Source organism: Chiloscyllium punctatum, chromosome 46 (genome assembly GCF_047496795.1).
Source record: "Chiloscyllium punctatum isolate Juve2018m chromosome 46, sChiPun1.3, whole genome shotgun sequence".
NCBI classification, from domain to species: domain Eukaryota; kingdom Metazoa; phylum Chordata; class Chondrichthyes; order Orectolobiformes; family Hemiscylliidae; genus Chiloscyllium; species Chiloscyllium punctatum.
The window spans coordinates 51,855,083-51,875,004 of NC_092784.1; the positions used below are offsets into that span (position 1 = coordinate 51,855,083).

The 19,922-nt window shown below is 47.2% G+C and overlaps 1 protein-coding gene across 9 annotated transcripts in view; it reads right to left on the bottom strand.

Moving 5' to 3' along the window:
- Window positions 1-19,922, bottom strand: part of elavl3 (ELAV like neuron-specific RNA binding protein 3) — a 289,564-nt gene that overhangs the window by 84,903 nt on the left and 184,739 nt on the right. For 7 of the 9 annotated variants that reach the window (XR_011955582.1, XM_072564231.1, XM_072564229.1 and 4 more), the window contains exon 2: window positions 17,659-17,902. Coding sequence is in view for 8 of the 9 variants with exons in the window: in XM_072564231.1 (XP_072420332.1) it covers window positions 17,659-17,902 (244 nt within the window). In the remaining variant the exon portion in view is untranslated. The remainder of the gene's footprint in view (window positions 1-17,658; window positions 17,903-19,922) is intronic. The other 2 variants (XM_072564226.1, XM_072564232.1) reach the window with 1 other exon arrangement.

Here is a 19,922-nt window from a genome sequence, read left to right on the forward strand (position 1 = left end):
GCTCAAACCCCTCAACCCTAGCAACATCCTTGTAAGTCTTTTCTGAACCTTTTCAAGTTTCACAACATCCTTCCTTTAGGAGGGAGACCAGAATTGCACGCAGTTTTCCAAAAGTGGCTGAACCAATGTTCTGTACAGCCGTAACATAACCTCCCAACTCCTATACTCAATGCACCGACCAATAACTGCAAGCATACCAAACACCTTCTTCACTATCCTATCTATCTGTGACTCCACTTTCAAGGAGCTATGAACCTGCACTCCAAGGTCTCTTTGTTCAGCAACACTCCCAGGACCTTACCATTAAGTGTATAAATGACCTTAGTTGTTAGACTTGCTCTTTTGGTTACAAAGAAACATTTTAGTCCTATCTAATCATCATTGTAACCTTCCTCATAACCTATACAACAGTGGGATCATATCTGATTTGGACTGAAGATGTGTGTCTATCAGATTTGAAGTCTTTAGAATGTTTTTTTTGCTGTTGTTATTAAGTGTCACGATGATATGACCACTGGGCTTTGCAGTTGAGGCTTCTGAGATCTCTTTGTCATAACAATCCAAACCAGTGCTCTGTTCCCTCCCCACTACCCTGCACGCTCTCCTTCAAACATCTAGCCACTGTTTCTTTAGAATATGCAATACTCTCTGCCTCAAATATTCCCAATGGCAGAACGATCTGTCCCGCAACGGATTTCAGTCTAAAGACATCTCTCCTGATCTGCTTCGTAAGTTAATAGCACCTTGTTAAAACTCTGACTACATCCACTTGCTTGTGAGACAGCACCTCCCAAACGTGGTGACTTCTACAAGTATCATATGGACAGCAGACGCAGGGGAACACATGTATCCCTCCAAGTCACACACTGTCCTGACTTGCTACTGCACTGCTAATTCAGTTCATTCTAAATTATTGGGGAAAATGAAATTCTGTCCCTACTCATTCTCAAACCCTTCACCTCAATCCTCACATCTGTTGTGGAAATAGCCCCAAATTTTGAAGCACCTTTGCATATTGTTGGCATCCCACTTCTGTCATCTTCCCACACGCTATATTGTCCTTCCCATTACAAAGTGCGCAGAATTTCACACACGCTGCACCCATGTGGTTATCGCTGTACAGGGGTTCATGCTCTGGCCAAGAGGAGACGATATTTGGGTGCAGGGAAGGTGAAGGGAGATTTAATAATGGGGTTCAGTATTGATGGTTCAGAGATTGTTACAATAGGCAGAGAGTGTGGTGCTGGAAACGCACAGCAGTTCAGGCAGCATCCGAGGAGCAGGAAAATCGATGTTTCGGGCAGGAATGACGCCTCCTTTGTCTACAAAGCAGCATCTGCAGTCCTCACTGTCTCCTAGTTGATATCACCCTTACTGCGAAGCCTCTTCCAAGGATGCCTACCTTGAAGACATACTCCTTCTCTCTCTCTACAAAAGGCCTCATTTCTGATGAAGGGCTCAGGCCCGAAACGTTGATTCTCCTGCTCCTCAGATGCTGCCTGACCTGCTGCGCTTTTCCAGCGCCACACTCTTCAACTCTGATCTCCAGCATCTGCAGTCCTCACTGTCTCCAGAGCGATCAATTACCAGAGAGCAGCAATTTAAGATGATGTTCAGGAGAAAGTGCCTGACTCAGCAAATTGTTGTGTCGTGGAATGTACCCCCAATGTGCTGGTGGCAGCAGGTTTAACGAACATTTCGAAAAGGAATTAAATGAACATCTGAAACTGATTTCTTTTTCAGGCAGTGGCAGCTTGTTCAACAGCTGTCCTGCATTCATGTTGCGCCATTACTCAAGTAAACTGTTCCCAAGGTGCTTAGCAGAAGTGACTCTCCAACACAGTTTGAGCCACATATGGAGAGAGAGATACAAGGGCTGGTTTTATTCCCCTTTGGGGGCAACTAACTTCTCTGCTTCTCAAGCTCTTTTGCCTACCACCCTATCATGGACCTGCCTTTTCATAGAATCCTTACAGTGAGGAAGCAGGCCATTCAGCCCACTGAGTGCACACTGACCCTCCCCACTCACCGTATAACCCTGCATTTCCCAGGCTAACCCACCTAGCCTGGACACTGTGGGTAATTTAGCACGGCCAATCCACCCTAACCTGCACATCTTTGGACTGTGGGAGGAAACCGGAGCACCCGGAGGAAACCCACGCAGAAACGGGGAGAATGTGCAAACTCCACACAGACGGTTGCCTGAGGCGGGAATTGAACCTGGGACCCAGATGCTGTGAGGCGGCAGTGCTAACCACTGATGCACCGTGCTACCCCAGAGGCACCCTGTCATTGTCATTGTCCCTCCCAGCCTTTGCTGAAAACCTAGTACATCTTAAATTTTCCCAGCTCTGATGAAAGCTCAAGGCCTGAAACGTTGACTCTCCTCTCTCTCTCTCTCTCTCAACACCAATGTGAACTGTTATTTCCTCTCTGGCATTTTCTGCGCTTCCTTCATCGTTCCAGTATGTGCAGCCTTCTGCTTCGGGCGGTTAGGGCCAGCCTGAGAGAAATATAGAGAACAGAGGAGGCTTGGAAGGCAAATATCAACAGGTCGGGAATTTCAGAGAGGCGACACAGGCAAGGTGGGCTGGATGGCCTCCATCTCAGCGACTTCAGTCCAGTCGCCCCCCCCCGATTGGATTCACATGGCTTAGCCTGATTTCACCACAGTTTGTGAATAGTCTTCCAAGGGAAGAGAGTGGGAGCGTTTGCTTCATGGGTGTTCCATTTCCTAAAGACAATATCACCAGCAGGGGTCCAATTTGATTCCATAATCACTTGAAAAACAGCCGGAGAAACCAGCTCATTTCGAATGCTATTGCAAATTAGGACCGGGGAAGACAGAATAAAAGAATTTGAAGCTACTGAAATACGTCAATGGTGTGGGGACGGGGGGGCTACTGGTGATACGTAACCCTGACAATATTACTAAATACATAAACCGCGCAGGAGTCTGAGATAGTTAATAAGGCAAGACCTGCTTCCACTGACTAGACGGTCAGTCACCAGAAATGGTCAGGAACAGCTCCAGGACATTGGTGAGACTGCTTCTGGAATACTGCGTCCAGTTCTGGCCACCCAGTTATAGGAAGTTATGAAGCTGGAAAGGGTTCAGAAGAGATTTACCAGGATGTAGCCGAGTGCGGAAGGTTTGAGTTATAAAGAGAGGCTGCATAGGCTGGGAGATTTTTTAGCTGGACCTTAGAAGGCTGAGAGGTGACTTGATTGAAGTTTATAAAATCACGAGGGATATAGATAGAGTTAATGGTAACTGACTGTTCCCTAAGATGGAGAATTCCAAGTCTAGGGGGCACATGTTTAAGGTGAGAGGAGAGAGATTTAAAAAAGACACGAGGGACACATTCCAAGACTAAGGGTGGTTTGCGTGTGGATTAGATTACTTACAGTGTGGAAACAGGCCCTTCAGCCCAACAAGTCCACACCGCCCCGCCGAAGCGCAACCCACCCACACCCCTACATCCACCCAACACCTAACACTACAGGCAATTTAGCATGGCCAATTCACCTGACCTGTACATCTTTGGACTGTGGGAGGAAACCGGAGCACCCGGAGGAAACCCACGCAGACACTGGGAGAATGTGCAAACCCCACACAGTTAGTCGCCTGAGGCGGGAATTGAACCCGGGTCTCTGGCGCTGTGAGGCAGTCGTGCTAAGCACTGTGCCACTGTGCTGCCCATGGTGCATTGGATTCCTGAGGAAGTGGTGAACATTGGCGCAGTTACAACATTTAAAAGACATTTAGATGGATACATGAACAGGAAATGTTTGGAGGGATATGGGCCAGGAGCAGGCAGGTGGGACTAGTTTAGTTTGGGGATTATGTTCGGCATTGGACCGAAGGGTCTGTTTCCGTGCTGTATGGCTCTGTGAGAATTTTTATTTAACCCAGCGAGTTGTTTGTAATTTCTTGAAAGGGACAGTGGATGCAGATTCAGCAGCAACTTTTGGAAGGAAGTTGGGTAAGTACAGGAAGTGGGAATGCATATCCAGGGAGATTAATAAATGCTCGGTAGTACAGAGTGTAAATATTGCTAAAAGGAGCCTTGAACATGAATCAGGACTAGGAGGGAAGGGAATAGACTTGAGCAAAGAGACACCATTTTATCGAGAATGAGGAGAGGGTGCTGAGCCAATTGTCATGGAGATGCAGCAATAGCAGTTAACTGTCAATCTTAGTTCTCAGACCAGGACTCTGATTGGTCGGGATGTTGCCATGGGGATGCAGAGGTCTCCACGGTCTCTTTGGATATCAAAAAGATTCAGTGCATGTACAAATTCCCTTCACCTACCTAAAGCAGGAAGCTGTGTATTTATGTACGTGACTGTCTCACACAAAGGCACCATACTGTGAGCGCGGCCGGTGAGTTTTACATTGATTTCTGGCGTAACTCCTCTCGCAGTCTGGATTATTTAGTAAATGATGTCCAGCCTAATGATGGCCCAACAGAACAGCACCCTCTCCTCATACCCTACTCTTGATGAAAGCAAGACAAAAGGAAAAGTTCTCCTTTCCACCAATGTTTCTTAACAAGGAAGTGAGACTAACTGACTAGCTCTTCCAAAGATTCGAAGAATGTGGTGCTGGAAAAGCACAGCCAGTCAGGCAGCATTCGAGGAGCAGGAAAGTCAATGTTCCTGATGAAGAGCTGATGCTCGAAACGTCGATTCTCCTGCTCCTCGGATGCTGAGTGATCGGCTGTGCTTTTCCAGCACCACACTTTCTAACTCTGGTCTCCAGCATCTACAGTCCTCACTTTCTCCCAGCTCCTCTGAAGTCTTGTTACAACGGGCTGAATGACCTTATAGTGATGATGACTCAATGGTTGTGAAGCTATTACAAGTGTCTACGCTGTAGCCATGTTGCAGGAACACGCTGTCTGTGATGCATTTGCCAACCCGTTTGCAATATGATCTCCTTCAATTTGCAATGAAGTTTCTGCTGGGTACCACATTCCCCAAAGCTATTAGTATCCCCTTCCCCTCACCCAGGAAGAAGAAATTTACAAGCAGCTTTTCTAACTGGCCTTGCGCAAATTTCTGTTATTGCTTCCCAAGGTTTCTCCACGGGAATCCAATGCAAGGGTCACTGCCAGGGCTGAGTAGGAGAGAAACATCATTGAGAGGAGTTCTCCGGTAGCAATCCTATCAAATGGCTCCCTCTGCCTCTAGGGGAGGTAGCTCAGTGGTTAGCACTACTGCCTCACAGCACCAGAGACTCGCGTTCGATTCCAGCCTTGGGCGACTGTCTGTGTGGAAGTTGCACGTTCTCCCCGTGTCTGCAGGGATTTCCTCCAGTCGCTCCGGTTTCCTCCAACAGTCCAAACATGTGCGGGTTAGGGTGGATTGGCCATGGGAAATTGTCCCATAGTGTTCAGGGATGTGTAGGTTAGGGTGGATTGGCCATGCTAAATTGCTGCATAGTGTCCAGGGATGTGTAGGTTAGGGTGGATTGGCCATGCTAAATTACCCATAGTGTTCAGGGATGTGCAGTTTAGGGTGGATTGGCCATGCTAAATTACCCATAGTGTTCAGGGATGTGTAGGTTAGGGTGGATTGGCCATGCTAAATTGTCCCATAGTGTTCAGGGATGTGTAGGTTAGGGTGGATTGGTCCATGCTAAATTGCTGCATAGTGTCCAGGGATGTGTAGGTTAGGGTGGATTGGCCATGCTAAATTACCCCATAGTGTTCAGGGATGTGTAGGTTAGGGTGGATTGGCCATGCTAAATTGCCCCATAGTGTTCAGGGATGTGCAGGTTAGAGTGGATTGGCCATGCTAAATTACCCATAGTGTTCAGGGATGTGTAGGTTAGGGTGAACTGGCCATGCTAAATTGTCCCATTGTGTTCAGGGATATGCAGGTTAGGGTGTATTGGCCATGCTAAATTGCCCCGTTGTCCCCAGGGATGTGTAGGTTAGGGTGGATTGGTCATGTTAAATTGCCCCATTGTACCCAGGGATGTGCAGATTTGGGTGGATTGACCATGCTAAATTACCCATAGTGTACAGGGATGTGCAGATTAGGGTGGATTGGCCATGCTAAATTACCCATAGTGTACAGGGATGTGCAGGTTAGGGTGGATTGGCCATGCTAAATTACCCATAGTGTTCAGGGATGTGCAGGTTAGGGTGGATTGGCCATGCTAAATTACCCATAGTGTTCAGGGATGTGTAGGTTAGGGTGGATTGACCATGCTAAATTACCCATAGTGTACAGGGATGTGTAGGTTAGAGTGGATTGGCCATGCTAAATTACCCATAGTGTACAGGGATGTGTAGGTTAGAGTGGATTGGCCAGGCTAAATTGCTGCATAGTGTTCAGGGATGTGCAGGTTAGGGTGAATTGGCCATGCTAAATTACCCATAGTGTACAGGCTTAGCTGGGTTAGCCATGGGAAATCCAGGGAATAGGGTCAGGGGCTAGGTCTGGGTGGGATGTTCTTCAGGAGGTTAATGCAGACTCAATGGCTCCTTTCCACACTCCAGGGATTAAAAAAAAACTCATTTTCCGGTTTCCAGTTCTGAAGAAGGGTCATTGAAACGTAACTCTGATTTCTATCCACAGGCCAGCTGAGCTTTTCCAACAATTTCTGTTTTCATCTACCTCGTTTTCCTCTTCGACTCTTTATAACCTCTGGGACTCAATATTGTATTCCACAGCCTCACAGTCTGACTGCATGATATATGCTCTCCATTTCCTTTCATCTTCCTTCAGCCCCGTCTTGTTTGCGTCTTGTTTACTTTGGTGTCTGCGAAGAGGACCCACTTTCTCCTTTTCACACCCTAAATTACACCCGTTTCAAACCTCCCTCTCTCTTTCACCGCCATTAGCAACCCCTCATTGTTTTTTGACCTCCACACCATATGCTCCCCTTGCCCCTCCTGCTCTGTTAAAAGTATTTAAAAAAAAACACTTTCCAACCCATCTCGGTTCTGAAGAGGGATCAGTGGACTCGAAACGTTGTTTTCCGTAAGTGCTTCGAGAGTTTCTCCATCAATTTCTGTACTTGTCCCAGGTTTCCATCATTTGCAGTATTTTGTTTCAGTTCTCCAGTGTCCGATGATGTTTCTCCTGAAGTTTCAGCATTTTAAGGTTCCTAATGAACTGTCAGCAACAGCAGAAACGTGGCTCAGAGCCGACGTCATGATTCACCGACCGTGCCCCTTTTCAGACTTGACAGATGATGATACCCCTATTTCACAGAATCCCTGCGATGTGGAAACTGGCCATTTGGCCCATCAGGTCCACTCCCAGCCTGCTGAAGAGCATGCCACTCAGACTCACCCCCTCCCATCCTATCCATGTAACCCTGCATTTCCCATGGCTAACCCACACTAGCCTGCACATCCCTGAACACTATGGGCAATTTAGCATGGCCAATACACCCTAACCTGCAGATTCCTGAACACTATGGGCAATTTAGCACGGCCAATCTACCCTATCGTGCATATCCTTTGGACTGCGGGAGGAAACCAGAGCAAACCCACGCAGTCACGGGGAGAATGTGCAAACTCCACACAGACAATTACCCCGAGGCTGGAATCAAACCTGGGTCCTTGGCGCTGTGAGGCAGCAGTGCTAACCATTGAGCCAACGTGCTGCCAATTTGATGGTGACGGTTGTACTTAATGGTGGCAATTGTAGGTAGACAGTGGTAATGCCATTGGACTAGTACTCCAACAGTCAATGCTCTAGGAACATGGGTTCAAATCCCAATAGAGGAGAATTTGGAATTTGAGTTAAGTGAATTAATTAAAGGAAAAAAAACAGATGTTGAAAACATGCTCAGTAAAGATGACCGCAAAACCATTGTCGAGAATCCATCTGGTTCGCCAGTGTCCTTTATAGAATGAAACATACAATTACTTTGTACACAAGATGTAACTAGTAAATAGATTTGTAACAACAGGCATTTACTTTGGAATAAAAATGAACAAAATGTATATCTCAAAATCACCAAGAAATAGAGCAAGTGAACTGGAACAGCGCAAGAATTCAGATGAACCTCGATTATCCAGCATTCGATTAACCAAACATATTAAAGCCCACCCGTGTCTTTCGGATAATACAGAGGAACCTCGATTATCCAGCATTCAATTAACCGAACGATATACAGCCCACCTGTGTCCTTCGGATAATCAAGGTTCCTCTGTATTTAGGGTGAATGGTTAAAGTGTTCAGACAGTGCAACAAGAAGTAAGAGTGAGGATAACAGTGGGGAAGACTGTGTTGAGAACAGCCACTGACCAGAAAGCTGAGTACTCAACTCAAAAACCACTGAAGTAGACAGGGTGGTAAAGATGACATATGGCATGCTTGCCTTTATTGGTCGGAGAATTGAGTACAAGAGTCAGGATGTCATGTTGCAGCTTTACAAGACTTTGGTTTGGTCACACTTAGAGTGTTGGATTCAGTTCTGGTCGCCGCATTACAGGAAGGGTGTGGAAGCTTTGGAGAGGATGCAGAAGAGGTTTACCAGGATGCTTCATGGATTAGAGGGTGTGAGCTATAAGGAGAGGCTGGATAAACTTGGATTGCTGTCTCTAGAGCAGCAGAAGCTGAAGGGAGACTTGACAGAAGTGTATAAAATTATGAGATAAGGCTGATGGTCAGAACCTTTTTCCCAGAGTTAAAATGTCTCATACTATGGGACCCGCATTTAAGGCGAGAGGGGGAAAGTTTAAAGGAGATTTGAGGGGACCTTTTTTTTTAACACAGAGTGATGGGAGTCTGGAACGCACGGCCAGGGATGTTGTGGAGGCAGATATGATAGGGGCATTTAAGGGGCTTTTAGATAAATATATGACTAAGCAAGGAATGGAGGGATATGGACCAAGGGAAGGCAGAAGGGACAACATTGTGGCCGAAGGGCTCGTTCCTGGGATGTACTGTTGTATGTTCTATGTCCTAAAAAGTGACTTGGAAAGAACGGGATTTCTGGTATTATTTTACATGAATGCGAGACTAGGACCTTCTAGGAAGAGACCAGTTTGCCAAATAACCTTGAAATTAGGTTTGTAGGAGAATGGGAGGGATCTTCCAGGCAAATACAAAAAGATGATGGAGTACTGAGGAGGATGACAGAACAAATAAATTGACTGAACGTAGTCAGGAAAACATTGAGAAACTGAGTAGAACACACCTTTAAGAGGAAATAAATAAAAAGTGTGAAGTGATTCATTTTGGAAGGTCGAATTTGAATGCAGAATACACGGTTAAAGGCAGGATTCTTGGCAGTGTGGAGGAACAGAGGTATCTTGGGGTCCATGTCTGTAGACCCCCATGTCCTCAAAGTTACCACCCAAGTTGATAGGGCTGTTAACAAGGCATATGGTGTGTTGGCTTTCATGAGCAAGGGGATTGAGTTTAAGAGCCGCGAGGTTATGCTACAGCTCTATAGAGTCCTGGTTGGACCACACGCGGAACATTGTGTTCAGTTCTGGTCGTCTGGCAGAAATTGCTGGAGAAACAATTCAGGACAGGGAGAATCAGAGTTAATGTGAGACTCAAAGGAGGGTCACGGGACTCAAGATGTTAACTCTATTCTCCTCTCGGCAGATGCTGCCAGACCTGCTGAGTTTCTCCAGTCATTTCTCGTTTCGTTTCAGATTTCCAGCATCCACAGTTCCTTGTTTAATTTTACATCTTAAAAGGTAAGAGACATTATGGAAGGACTGTTTTACGGGAAAAATGGAACAGAGGAAGAACACATCGATGTAGGATGGCTTGGAAATTGAAGGAAATTATTGACAAATGAAAGGGCTGTCCCAGGATAGAGAGACATGGAGAGACTGTACAATGAGTCACGGATATATCTTCGGGTAGAACACACAAGATAATAAGGTATCTCCAGACCCGGCTTATTAGAGTCATAGAGATGTACAGCATGGAAACAGACCCTTCAGTCCAACCCGTCCATGCTGACCAGATATCCCAACCCAATCTAGTCCCACCTGCCAGCACCCAGCCCCATATCCCTCCAAACCCTTCCTATTCATATACCCACCCAAATGCCTTTTAAATGTTGCAAATATACCATCCTCCACTACCTCCTCTGGCAGCTATTTCTGCTGCTTTCTGAAATGGTTCAGCAAGTCATTCAGTCCAGGGGCAATTAGGGAGAGGCAACAGCAGCTGGCAGTGCCAGTGATGCCCACATCCCGTTAAAGAAAAGAAGAGGCTATACCTTTGCGAAGGGTCCAAATTCACAGACATTAATGATTGATTGATGGGGGGAAAGAAACCAGTTTATTCCATCCTTAATCTACAACGAATCAGACAATGGCTGGAGGAATTATCTATGTACTTGGCTGTGGGAACAGACCATCTTTTAAGTAGTTAATTTTACTTCTACATGAATTTGGGTTAGAAAGCAACAGGCAGCTCAGTTTAGCACTTCTGTACATGCTCAGTTGAAATAAAGACAGTTGTGAGCAACTCCAAAGATTTTGAGGAACTTTATAAAAGCTGGATATTCTGGGGGTCCTGAGTGAGACTTATGTTTATGTAGTTTTTCTCATCCTTACACCTCATTTTCCTGTTCCTTTGGTGGTGTAACTGGGCAAACCTTTTTCTGTAGGTCGCTCACAGTATTGAATTTTTTATAGTGTAAAAGCAGTACAGAACATAGAACAGTACAGCACAGTACAGGCCTTTCGGCCCTCAATGTTGTGCCAGCCTTTTATTCTCCTCTAAGATCAGACTAATCTACATGCCCTTCATTGTAGAATCACCCATGTGCCTATCCAAGAGTCGCTTAAATGTTCCTAATGTCTCTGACTCTACTACCACCACTGGCAGTGCATTCCACACACCCACCACTCTCTGAGTAAAGAACCTACCTCTGACATCTCCCTTTTATCTGCCTCCAATCACCTGAAAATTATGCCCCCTTGTGACACCATTTCTGCCTTGGGAAAATGTCTTTGACTATCCACTCTATCTCAGCCTCTCATCATCTTATACACCTCTATCCAGTCACCTCTCATCCTTCTTCACCCCAATGAGATAAGCCCCAGCTCCCTCAACCTTTCTTCATAAGACACACCCTCCAGTCCAGGCAGCATCCTGGTAAACCTCCTCCGCACCCTCTCTAAAGCTCCCAAATTCTTCCTATAATGAGGTGACCAGAATTGAACACAATATTCCAAGTGTGGTCTAACCAGGGTTTCATAGAGTTGCAGCATAACCTCGCTATTCTTAAACTCAATCCCCCTCTAATGAAAGCCAGCAATACCATACGCCTTCTTAACAACCCTATCAACTTGGGTGGCGACTTTGAGGGATCTATGGACATGGACCCCTAGATCCTTCTGTTCCTCCTCACTGCCAAGAATCCTGCCTTTAACCCTGCATTCAAATTCGACCTTCCAAAGTGAATCACTTCAGACTTTTCCAGGTTGAACTCCATCTGCCACTTCTCAGCCCAGTGCTGCATCCTCTCAATGTCCCATTGCAGCCTACAACAACCCTCCACTCTGTCCACCACTCCACCAACCTTCCTGTCACTGGAAAACCTACTAACACTTCCTCATCCAAGTCATTTATAAACATCACAAAGAGCAGAGGTCCCAGAACAGATCCCTGTGGAACACCACTGGTCACCGAGATTCAGGCTGAACACTTTCCATCTACCACCACTCTCTGTCTTCTATGGGCCAGCCTTTTCTGTATTTGGATAGATAGGTTTCCCTGTATCCAATGCCTGCTTACTTTCTGAATGAGTTGAAAAATGTGGTGCTGGAAAAACACAGCAGGCCAGGCAGCAACTGAGGAGCAGGAGAATCGATGTTTCGGGCATAAGCCCTTCTTCAGCCCTGTACATGGGCCCTTATGCCCGAAACGTTGATTCTCTTGCTCCTCGGATGCTGCCTGGCCTGCTGTGTTTTTCCAGCACCACATTTTTCAACTCTGGTCTCCAGCATCTGCAGTCCTCACTGTCTCCTACTTTCTGAATGAACCTACCAAGGGGAACCTTATCAAGTGCCTTGCTTAAATCCATGTACATCACATCCACTGCTCTACCTTCATCAATGTGTTTTGTCACATCCTCAAAGAATTCAATGAGGCACGTGAGTCATGACCTGTCCTCACAAAAAGCCATGCTGACTATCTCTAATCAAACTATGGTTTTCTAAGTAATCATAAATCCTGTGTCTCAGAATCCTCTCCAATAGTTTGTCCACCACCAACGTAAGATTGATCTGTAATTTCCAGTGTTATCCCTATTCTGCTTCTTGACCAAGGGAATAAGATTTGCAACCCTCCCATCATCTGGTACTACTCAAGTGGACAGTGAGGATGTTGTACGAATTGTTATAGAATATTTTAGTGTCTGCAACGATTGGAACCAGGTGGATCTTATTGACTATAAGATCCTTGATTGGGGTTGTTAACCTGGATCAATCAGGGAACTCTGGCTGACAGAGGAGATTCAGAGAGTCTCCTTATTCTAGGGACTGGCTCTGAGCTGTCAGGTCAGAGGCCATGTACAGTGCACAAGTAATCAAAGGGTGATGGGGAACCGACCTCCGTGCAAGTATTTCATTGTCCATCCAACAAAGGCCTCATGTTTTTAGCCAATGATTCTGTTCACTGAACCAGTCTCTGATTTCAACCTCTGCTCTCCCCCTTTTCCCCATCTCCTCCCTCGACAGAATTTCACATCTGAATTGACAAAATTGGAAGGAGCACAGATTGCTAGGTCGGGTCATATTTTCGGAGTCAGGCACGTGATAGGGTCAGAGGTAACAGAAGTAGGGTCTTTCAGTCCCTCAAGCCTGGAAGAAGGTGTTGGAGATCAGAGTTGACGAGTGTGATGCTGGAAAATCACAGCAGGTCAGGCAGCATCCGAGGAGCAGGAGAGTCGACGTTTCGGGCAAAAGGTTCCTGACAAGAGCTTAAGCTCGAAACATTGACTCTCCTGCTCCTTGGATGCTGCCGGACCAGCTGTGCTTTCCCAGCACCACACTCTTCTACTCAGTTCCTCAAACCTGTTCCACTATTCAGTGAGACCATGGCTGATTAGTGGTCGAAAGGCTGATCAGTGGTCGAACGCCATTTCTCTGCCTGTAGGCCAGACCCCTCAAAACCTTTGCTTGACTAGAGAAAAGAGCTCATATTTAAAATGAACAACTGACCCAGCATTTGCAGGAAGAGTTCCAAATTCTATCATTCTAACGAGGTGCTGTCAGAGGGTTGGTTTGCTCAGTTGGCTGGATGGTTGGTATGCCAGTGGTATGTGCGCTGCCAATGGGTGGCATTGTGGCTCAGTGGTTAGCACTGCTGCCTCACAGCACCAGGGACCCGGGTTTGATTCCAGTCTCGGGTGACTGTCTGTGTGGAGTTTGCACATTCTCCCCGTGTCTGCGTGGGTTTTCTCCGGGTGCTCCGGTTTCCTCCCACAGTCCAAAGATGTGCAGGTTCAGGTGGATTGGCCAGGCTAAATTGCCCAGAGTGTTAGGTGCATTAGTCAGGGATAAATATAGGGTAGGGGAATGGGTCTGGGTGGGTTACTCTTCAGACGGTCGGTGTGGACCTGTTGGGCTGAAGTGCCTGTTTCCATACTATAGGGAATCTAGAATCTAGATGGGTTCAATTCCCTTGGTAGCCCAGGCTACTGTGAAAGCTTTCCTCCTCAAATTCCCCACCCCACCTGAGACATGGTGACTCTCAGTTTACATTCTCCACCAGTTACCACTTTCTCGTCCAAGAATGGGACTTTGCCTTTCTTTAATAACCTTGCCACTTGCATCTGACTTGAGTTGGGCTACCCGTAGTGGCATGTTTTTCATTCTGGAAAAAAAACAGAAACAGTTGGAGGCCATTCAGCCCCTCTAGCATTCATAAAATCATGGCTAATCTGCACCTCAATTATATTCATCCAACCTCACCTCTCTCAGCAGCCTCAGTTAATACCAATCTGCTTTGGAAAGATTAATTGATCCAGTATCCGGGCTCTGAATTTCCACCACTTTTTTACGGGAATAAAGCTTTATGGTCTTGCTCCCACATGGGCTCGGATTTTAAGATTGTGCCCCACCATTTGGATTCCCTCACCAGAGGCAACGATTCCTCCATTTTTACCCCCTTTCCGGACCTTGGCATTGCTATTGTCCCACCTAAACCTGAGGGAGAGATGAGGTTTGTACAACCGTGGGGCAGCACGGTGGCTCAGTGGTTAGCACTGCTGCCTCACAGTGCCAGGGCCCTGGGTTCGATTCCAGCCTTGGGTGACTGTGTGGAGTTTGCACATTCTCCCCGTGTCTGCGTGGGTTTGCTCCAGTGTCCTCCTACAATCCACAGATAGACAGGTCAGGTGAATTGGCAATGTTAAATTGCCCATAGTGTTTGATGTATTAATCAGAGGGAGATAGGTCTGGGTGGGTTGCTGTGGACTTGCTGGGCTGAAAGGTCTGTTTCCACACTGTAGGGAGTCTAAAACTGTGCAATTCTATTCTTTATTTTCCCAGTGTGCCAGTGCTACATTTTGAACAGGCAATTTAATTCATCCCACTCCTCCTATTTCTTTTTTTACTCCCCCTCGAAACCCTTCTGTTCTTTCCATTTCAAATATTTTTCCAGTTGCCTTTGTTGAAAATTACGACTGAAAGCACTTCCTCGCATAGCGAAGGTAGTAGGGTCTGGAATGCACTGCTTGGCTCAGTGGTTAGCACTGCTGCCTCACAGTGCCAGGGACCCAGGTTCGATTTCAACCTCATGTGACTGTCTGTGTGGAGTTTGCACGTTCTCCCAAGATATGCAGGTTCGGTGGGTTGGTCCGTCGTGGTGCTGTATCGGCTTTGCCTGGGACTTGTCGGATTGTTGGACAATAGCGCCTCCTATAGTGTGTTGGCTTTTCATATTTTAGATTAGATCAGATTCCCAACAGTGTGGAAACAGGCCCTTCGGCCCAACAAGTCCACACCGACCCTTTGAAGAGTAACCCACCCAGACCCTTTTCCCTCTGACTAATGCACCTAATACTGTGGGCAATTTAGCATGGCCAATTCACCTAAGCTGCACAGCTTTAGACTGTGGGAGGAAACCGGAGCACCCGGAGGAAACCCATGCAGATACAGGGAGAATGTGCAAACTTCACACAGACAATCGCATGTGTGGAGTTTGCACATTCTTCAAAGACATCTTTGCAGCCCAGGTCGAAATTCTTTCATCCTTTACTGGGACTAGGCAAGACTGGCATTTATTACCCACCCCTATTGCCCCCTGAACTGCTTGGCCTTCTGGGCCAACTGTCGGTCTGAGATCACAAGTCGACAGATTTCCTTCCCTAAAGGGCATCAGTGAATCAGATGCTGTTTTAAGAATGATTGGTGTTAATTTCATATACCCCAGTACAGGGGCCAGATTTTGTTTATTCACTCAAAGGGTGTTGGCTTTTCTGGCTACGCATCATTTGTTGCTCATCCCTAGCTGCCCAGAGGTAGTTAAGAGTCAACCACCTTGCTGTGGGTCAGGAGTCACATGTAGGCCAGACCAGGTAAGAATGGCTGTTTCCTTCCCTGAAAGGTGAACCAGATGGGGATTTTCCAACAATCAACTCACACTAGACTCATACTTTCAGATTTGACTGAGCTCAAATTGTACTATCAGCCACGGTGGGATTTGAACCCAAGACCCAGGAACATTTCTTGGGTCTCTGGTTTAACAGCCTAGCGATAACACCACTAGCCCCTCACCTTGCTCACAGCCCAGATTTATGTATGGAATTTCAATTCCACCAGCCTGCTGTTAGCCTGGCCTTTTCTGATTGCGAATCCTGTGACTTTGTCAGGACATCACTGGTCTACCTCGAATCAGACAGCAATGTTTCTGTGCCTTGCCTACTCTCCCTAGTGCATTGCCAGACAGCGCTACACCAGAAAGGAGGTAGTCACGGAGGGACAGTCCACTCTCACTTCACGTGACCCCGATTCACAGAAGGAGGCCATTCAGCCCGTGGTATCTCCACCAGCTGTCTGAACGAACGTCATGGCTTTGTGCTGTGCTGCCTTTCCCACCACTCTACCCATTCCCTTTGCGCGCTATTTCATTCCCCTGGACAGAGTATCCCTGACTGACTTGAAAGAGAAAGTCAAATGCATGTAAGACCTCAGAGTGGGAAGAGGCCATTCAGCCCCTCGACCCTGCTCCACCACTCAATACAATCATGGCTGATCTCAACTCCACTTCTTGCCCACTCTCCATAACCCAGCACTAATTAAAAACCCTGCCCATCGCCCTACTTCGCAGAATCCCTACAGTGTGGGAGCAGGCCACTCGGTCCATCGAGTCCATGCTGACTCTCTGAAGAGCATTCCACTTAGACCCTTTCCCAGTACCCTATTCCCTGCATTTCTCCATGCCTAACCCACACATCTCTGAACACTATGGGTAATTTAGCATGGCCAATCCACCCTAACCTGCACATCCCTGGGCACTATGGGTAATTTAGCACGGCCAATCCACCCTAACTGGATTGTGGGTGGAAACTGGAGCACCCGGAGGAAACCCACACAGACACAGGGAGAATGTGCAAACTCAGCACAGACAGTCGCCCAAGGGTGGAATTGAACCCGGGTCCCTGGTGCTGTGAGGCAGCAATGCTAACCACTGAGCCACCGTGTCCCCCACTTAAACGTATTCTGTGTCCTGCCGTCCACCGCATTCTGGAGGAGTGAATTCCACAGATTTACGGCTCTCTGAGAGAAGTAATTCCTCCTTGTCCCTGTTTTAAATCTGTTGTCCCTTATCCTGAAACTATAACCTCTCATTCTAGATTACCTCACATGACGAAACATCCTCTCCACACTTAATTTGTTGGTCCCCTTTGGCACCTGATATATCTCAAGTGCTTCACTCTGTGAGAGACTGGAGAAACTCTCACTGTTTGTTATAAAGTGAGGGGCTCCTCAGACAGCACCTTCCAAACCTGCAGCCGCTACCATCTAGAAGGGCAAGGGTACCAAATACATGGGAACACCACCCCCTGCAAGTTCCCCTCCGAGCAACCCACCGTCCTGACTTGAAAATACATCGCTGTTCCTTCACTGGGTCACAATCCTGAAACTCCCTCCCTAACTTGCATTGTGGGTCTACCTACAGCACATGGACTGCAACGGTTCAAGAAGGCAGCTCACCCCCCACCTTCTCAACTAAGCAATACAGGCAGCAACACCCAAATGAATAAAAAGAACAGATCTCCTCTCATTCTTCTATACATGAGTGAATATCGAGCTAAACTGCTCAATTTTCTTTCTCATAAACTTATTTTCCCCCTCATCACTGCACCTGATGAAGGAGCAGCGCTCCGAAAGCTTGTGATTTCTCATAAACCTGTTGGACGCTAAGCTGGTGTCCTGTGCCTTCTGACTTACTCTTTATAAGATGAGGTAGCCATGGTGTGGAGGTGCTGGTGTTGGACTGGGGTGGACTTGGTTGAAAATCACACAGCACCGGGTGATAGACCAACAGGTTTTCGAACCTCATAAAACAAGCCTCCTGAATTAATCTGGTCGGCTTTCTCTGACCTGCTTTCAATGTAAGTAAGGGGCCCGAGGGGGGTGGGGGGGGAAACGTGCAGTCGCCATCTTGTGACGAAACATTGTGCAGCAGCACCATTTGTTGTTTTACCTGTGATCTTATCGCGGACGAGTTTGCAGGACTCAATCTCCCCGATGCTGCCGAAGAGGCTCTTGAACTCTTCCTGCGTCATGTTCTGTGGTAGATAGTTGACGATGAGATTGGTCTTGCTGTCATCAGAGGGCCCGGCCATCATTGGTATGGAGCAGTTTGTGCTGTTGAGGGATGGGCCATTGGATGTGTTGTTGCTTGTAGGACCGTTTGCCACCTGAGTTTCCATAGTGCTGATTATCTGCTGAAGTAGAAGGAGAAAGACCTTAAGCTCGGGCAGGGCCCTCGCGGATTCCCGGCTGGGAGAGGGAATTAAAAAAAAAACACACAAAGAAACAGAAACGGGGAGAGAGACGGGAGCACGATTCAGAAAACCTAGGCGCTCCGACGTTTCACATGGGGCAAAATGGAAACTCATGACATCTCTGAGGTGCGGCGGGGTGGTGGGATGGGGTTGGGGTCCTCAGTTCTGCGCCTGTGGAAAAAGATTGGGGAGCGCGCCTCTCAAAATGGGTGTCTCGAAAGGTGCCCCATTGATGTCAAGTGAGCTATGTTTCATTCAGCGGGGAGCCCAAAGAGGCAGAGTTAGAGTGGGGTTACTGTGCCAAAGGATTACCCAATAAGCAAATCATAGCCGTTGTTTTATCAGTCAGGATGGGCATCAGTTGGAGGTTACAATCAATCTCAGTTGGGAAGTTTCAGGGCTGGATGAATGACAGTCATTGTACTTTATAAAGCCTTGCCAACAACTGGAGTGCATGGTTAGCTACAAGGGGCAGAGCTCCCCTGAGTGGTAAGAGGGGTCTCTTCCATAAGGGTCATTACTCTATGGGATCCACTTTGCCTGGAGAGGAATGATTGTTTTGCAGGCTGTTAGATGTTGGGTTGACCAGGGAGTCGACGCACTGCAGGGCAGACAGGGAAGAGGAGTTGAGACCACAGTAAGCCACCCTGAGATGTAGGAGACAGACGCAGGCCATTCAGCCCATCGAGCCTGCTCCGCCCCTCCAATGAGATCATGGCCGGTTTGATCATCAGGAGGAAGTGAGGACTCCAGGTGCTGGAGATCAGAGTCAAAAAGTGTGGCGCTGGAAAAGCACAGCCGGTCAGGCAGCATCTGGGGGGAGGTAACTGAGAGTGCAATAGGTGGATGGAGGGTAAAGGTGATAGGTGGGAGAGGAGGGTGGAGTGGATAGGTGGGAAGGAAGATTGACAGGTGGGACAGGTCATGAGGATGGAGCTGAGCTGGAAGGTTGGGACTGGGGTATGGTGGGGGGAGGAGAAATGAGGAAGTGAGGGAAAACTTTTGTCTGTTCTTGAAGCAGGGACGGATATGATTGAGCAGTGTGAAATTATGAGGGGCATAGATAGACTAGACTCCCCCCTTGGTGGAGGGAATCAGTGACCGGGAGCATGGATTTACGGTAAGAGGCAGGCATTTGGAGGGAATATGAGAAAATGAAATCACTCAAAGTGTGGTGGGAATCAGGGATTCGCTGTCTGTAAGGGTGGGAGAGGCAGAAACCCTCTTAATGACTGAGAAGTATTTAAATGTGCCTTTGCAATGCCAAGGCACACAGGGTATGAGCCAAGTGCAGGAAAATGGGGTTAGAATAGTTTCAGTGTACGGTTTTTGACTGGCACAGACTCAATGGGCCGATGGGCCTTTTCTCGGCACTGAAGGACTCTAGTAATGGAAGGGAAACATTGGGTATTGAAAATAACTGCACAGAGGCCGGTATCTCCTTGTGAGTCCCGCTCCTGGGCCTGACCAAACTGGCCATAAGAAGGTCCAGGCAGTGCACCACGGAAGGGGGTTGTAATGGCAGACTGCTTGCCCCTCTTCCACAGCTACGTCCAAGCCCAGGTGTCTCTGGAGAAGGAGCACATGGTGTCTCCAACACCCTTGAGCTGTTCAGGGAGAGGTGGGCGCCGCGGGGAGTGGAGTGCTTTATTTCCCCCTCCAACTCTATTTTGTTGTAAATCCCTGCCCTCCCCTTCACTGTTTGATCACCCTTTGATGAGAAGGCTTGTCATTGGCCACTCAGGAGTCTCCCTTCTTCCTGATGGCGGGAATCGAAGAAAAAGAAAATACACAACCAAGAGATTTTGAATATATTATAGAGATATATATAACCAGGAGATTTTTTTTAAAAAGCCAAAAAGAGAAAATAAATATAACCGGGAGGTTTAGATAAAAAAAAGAAAAAATATACCCGGGAAATTTTGGGGAAAAAAAACCCCAGGATATTTAGAAAAAAATA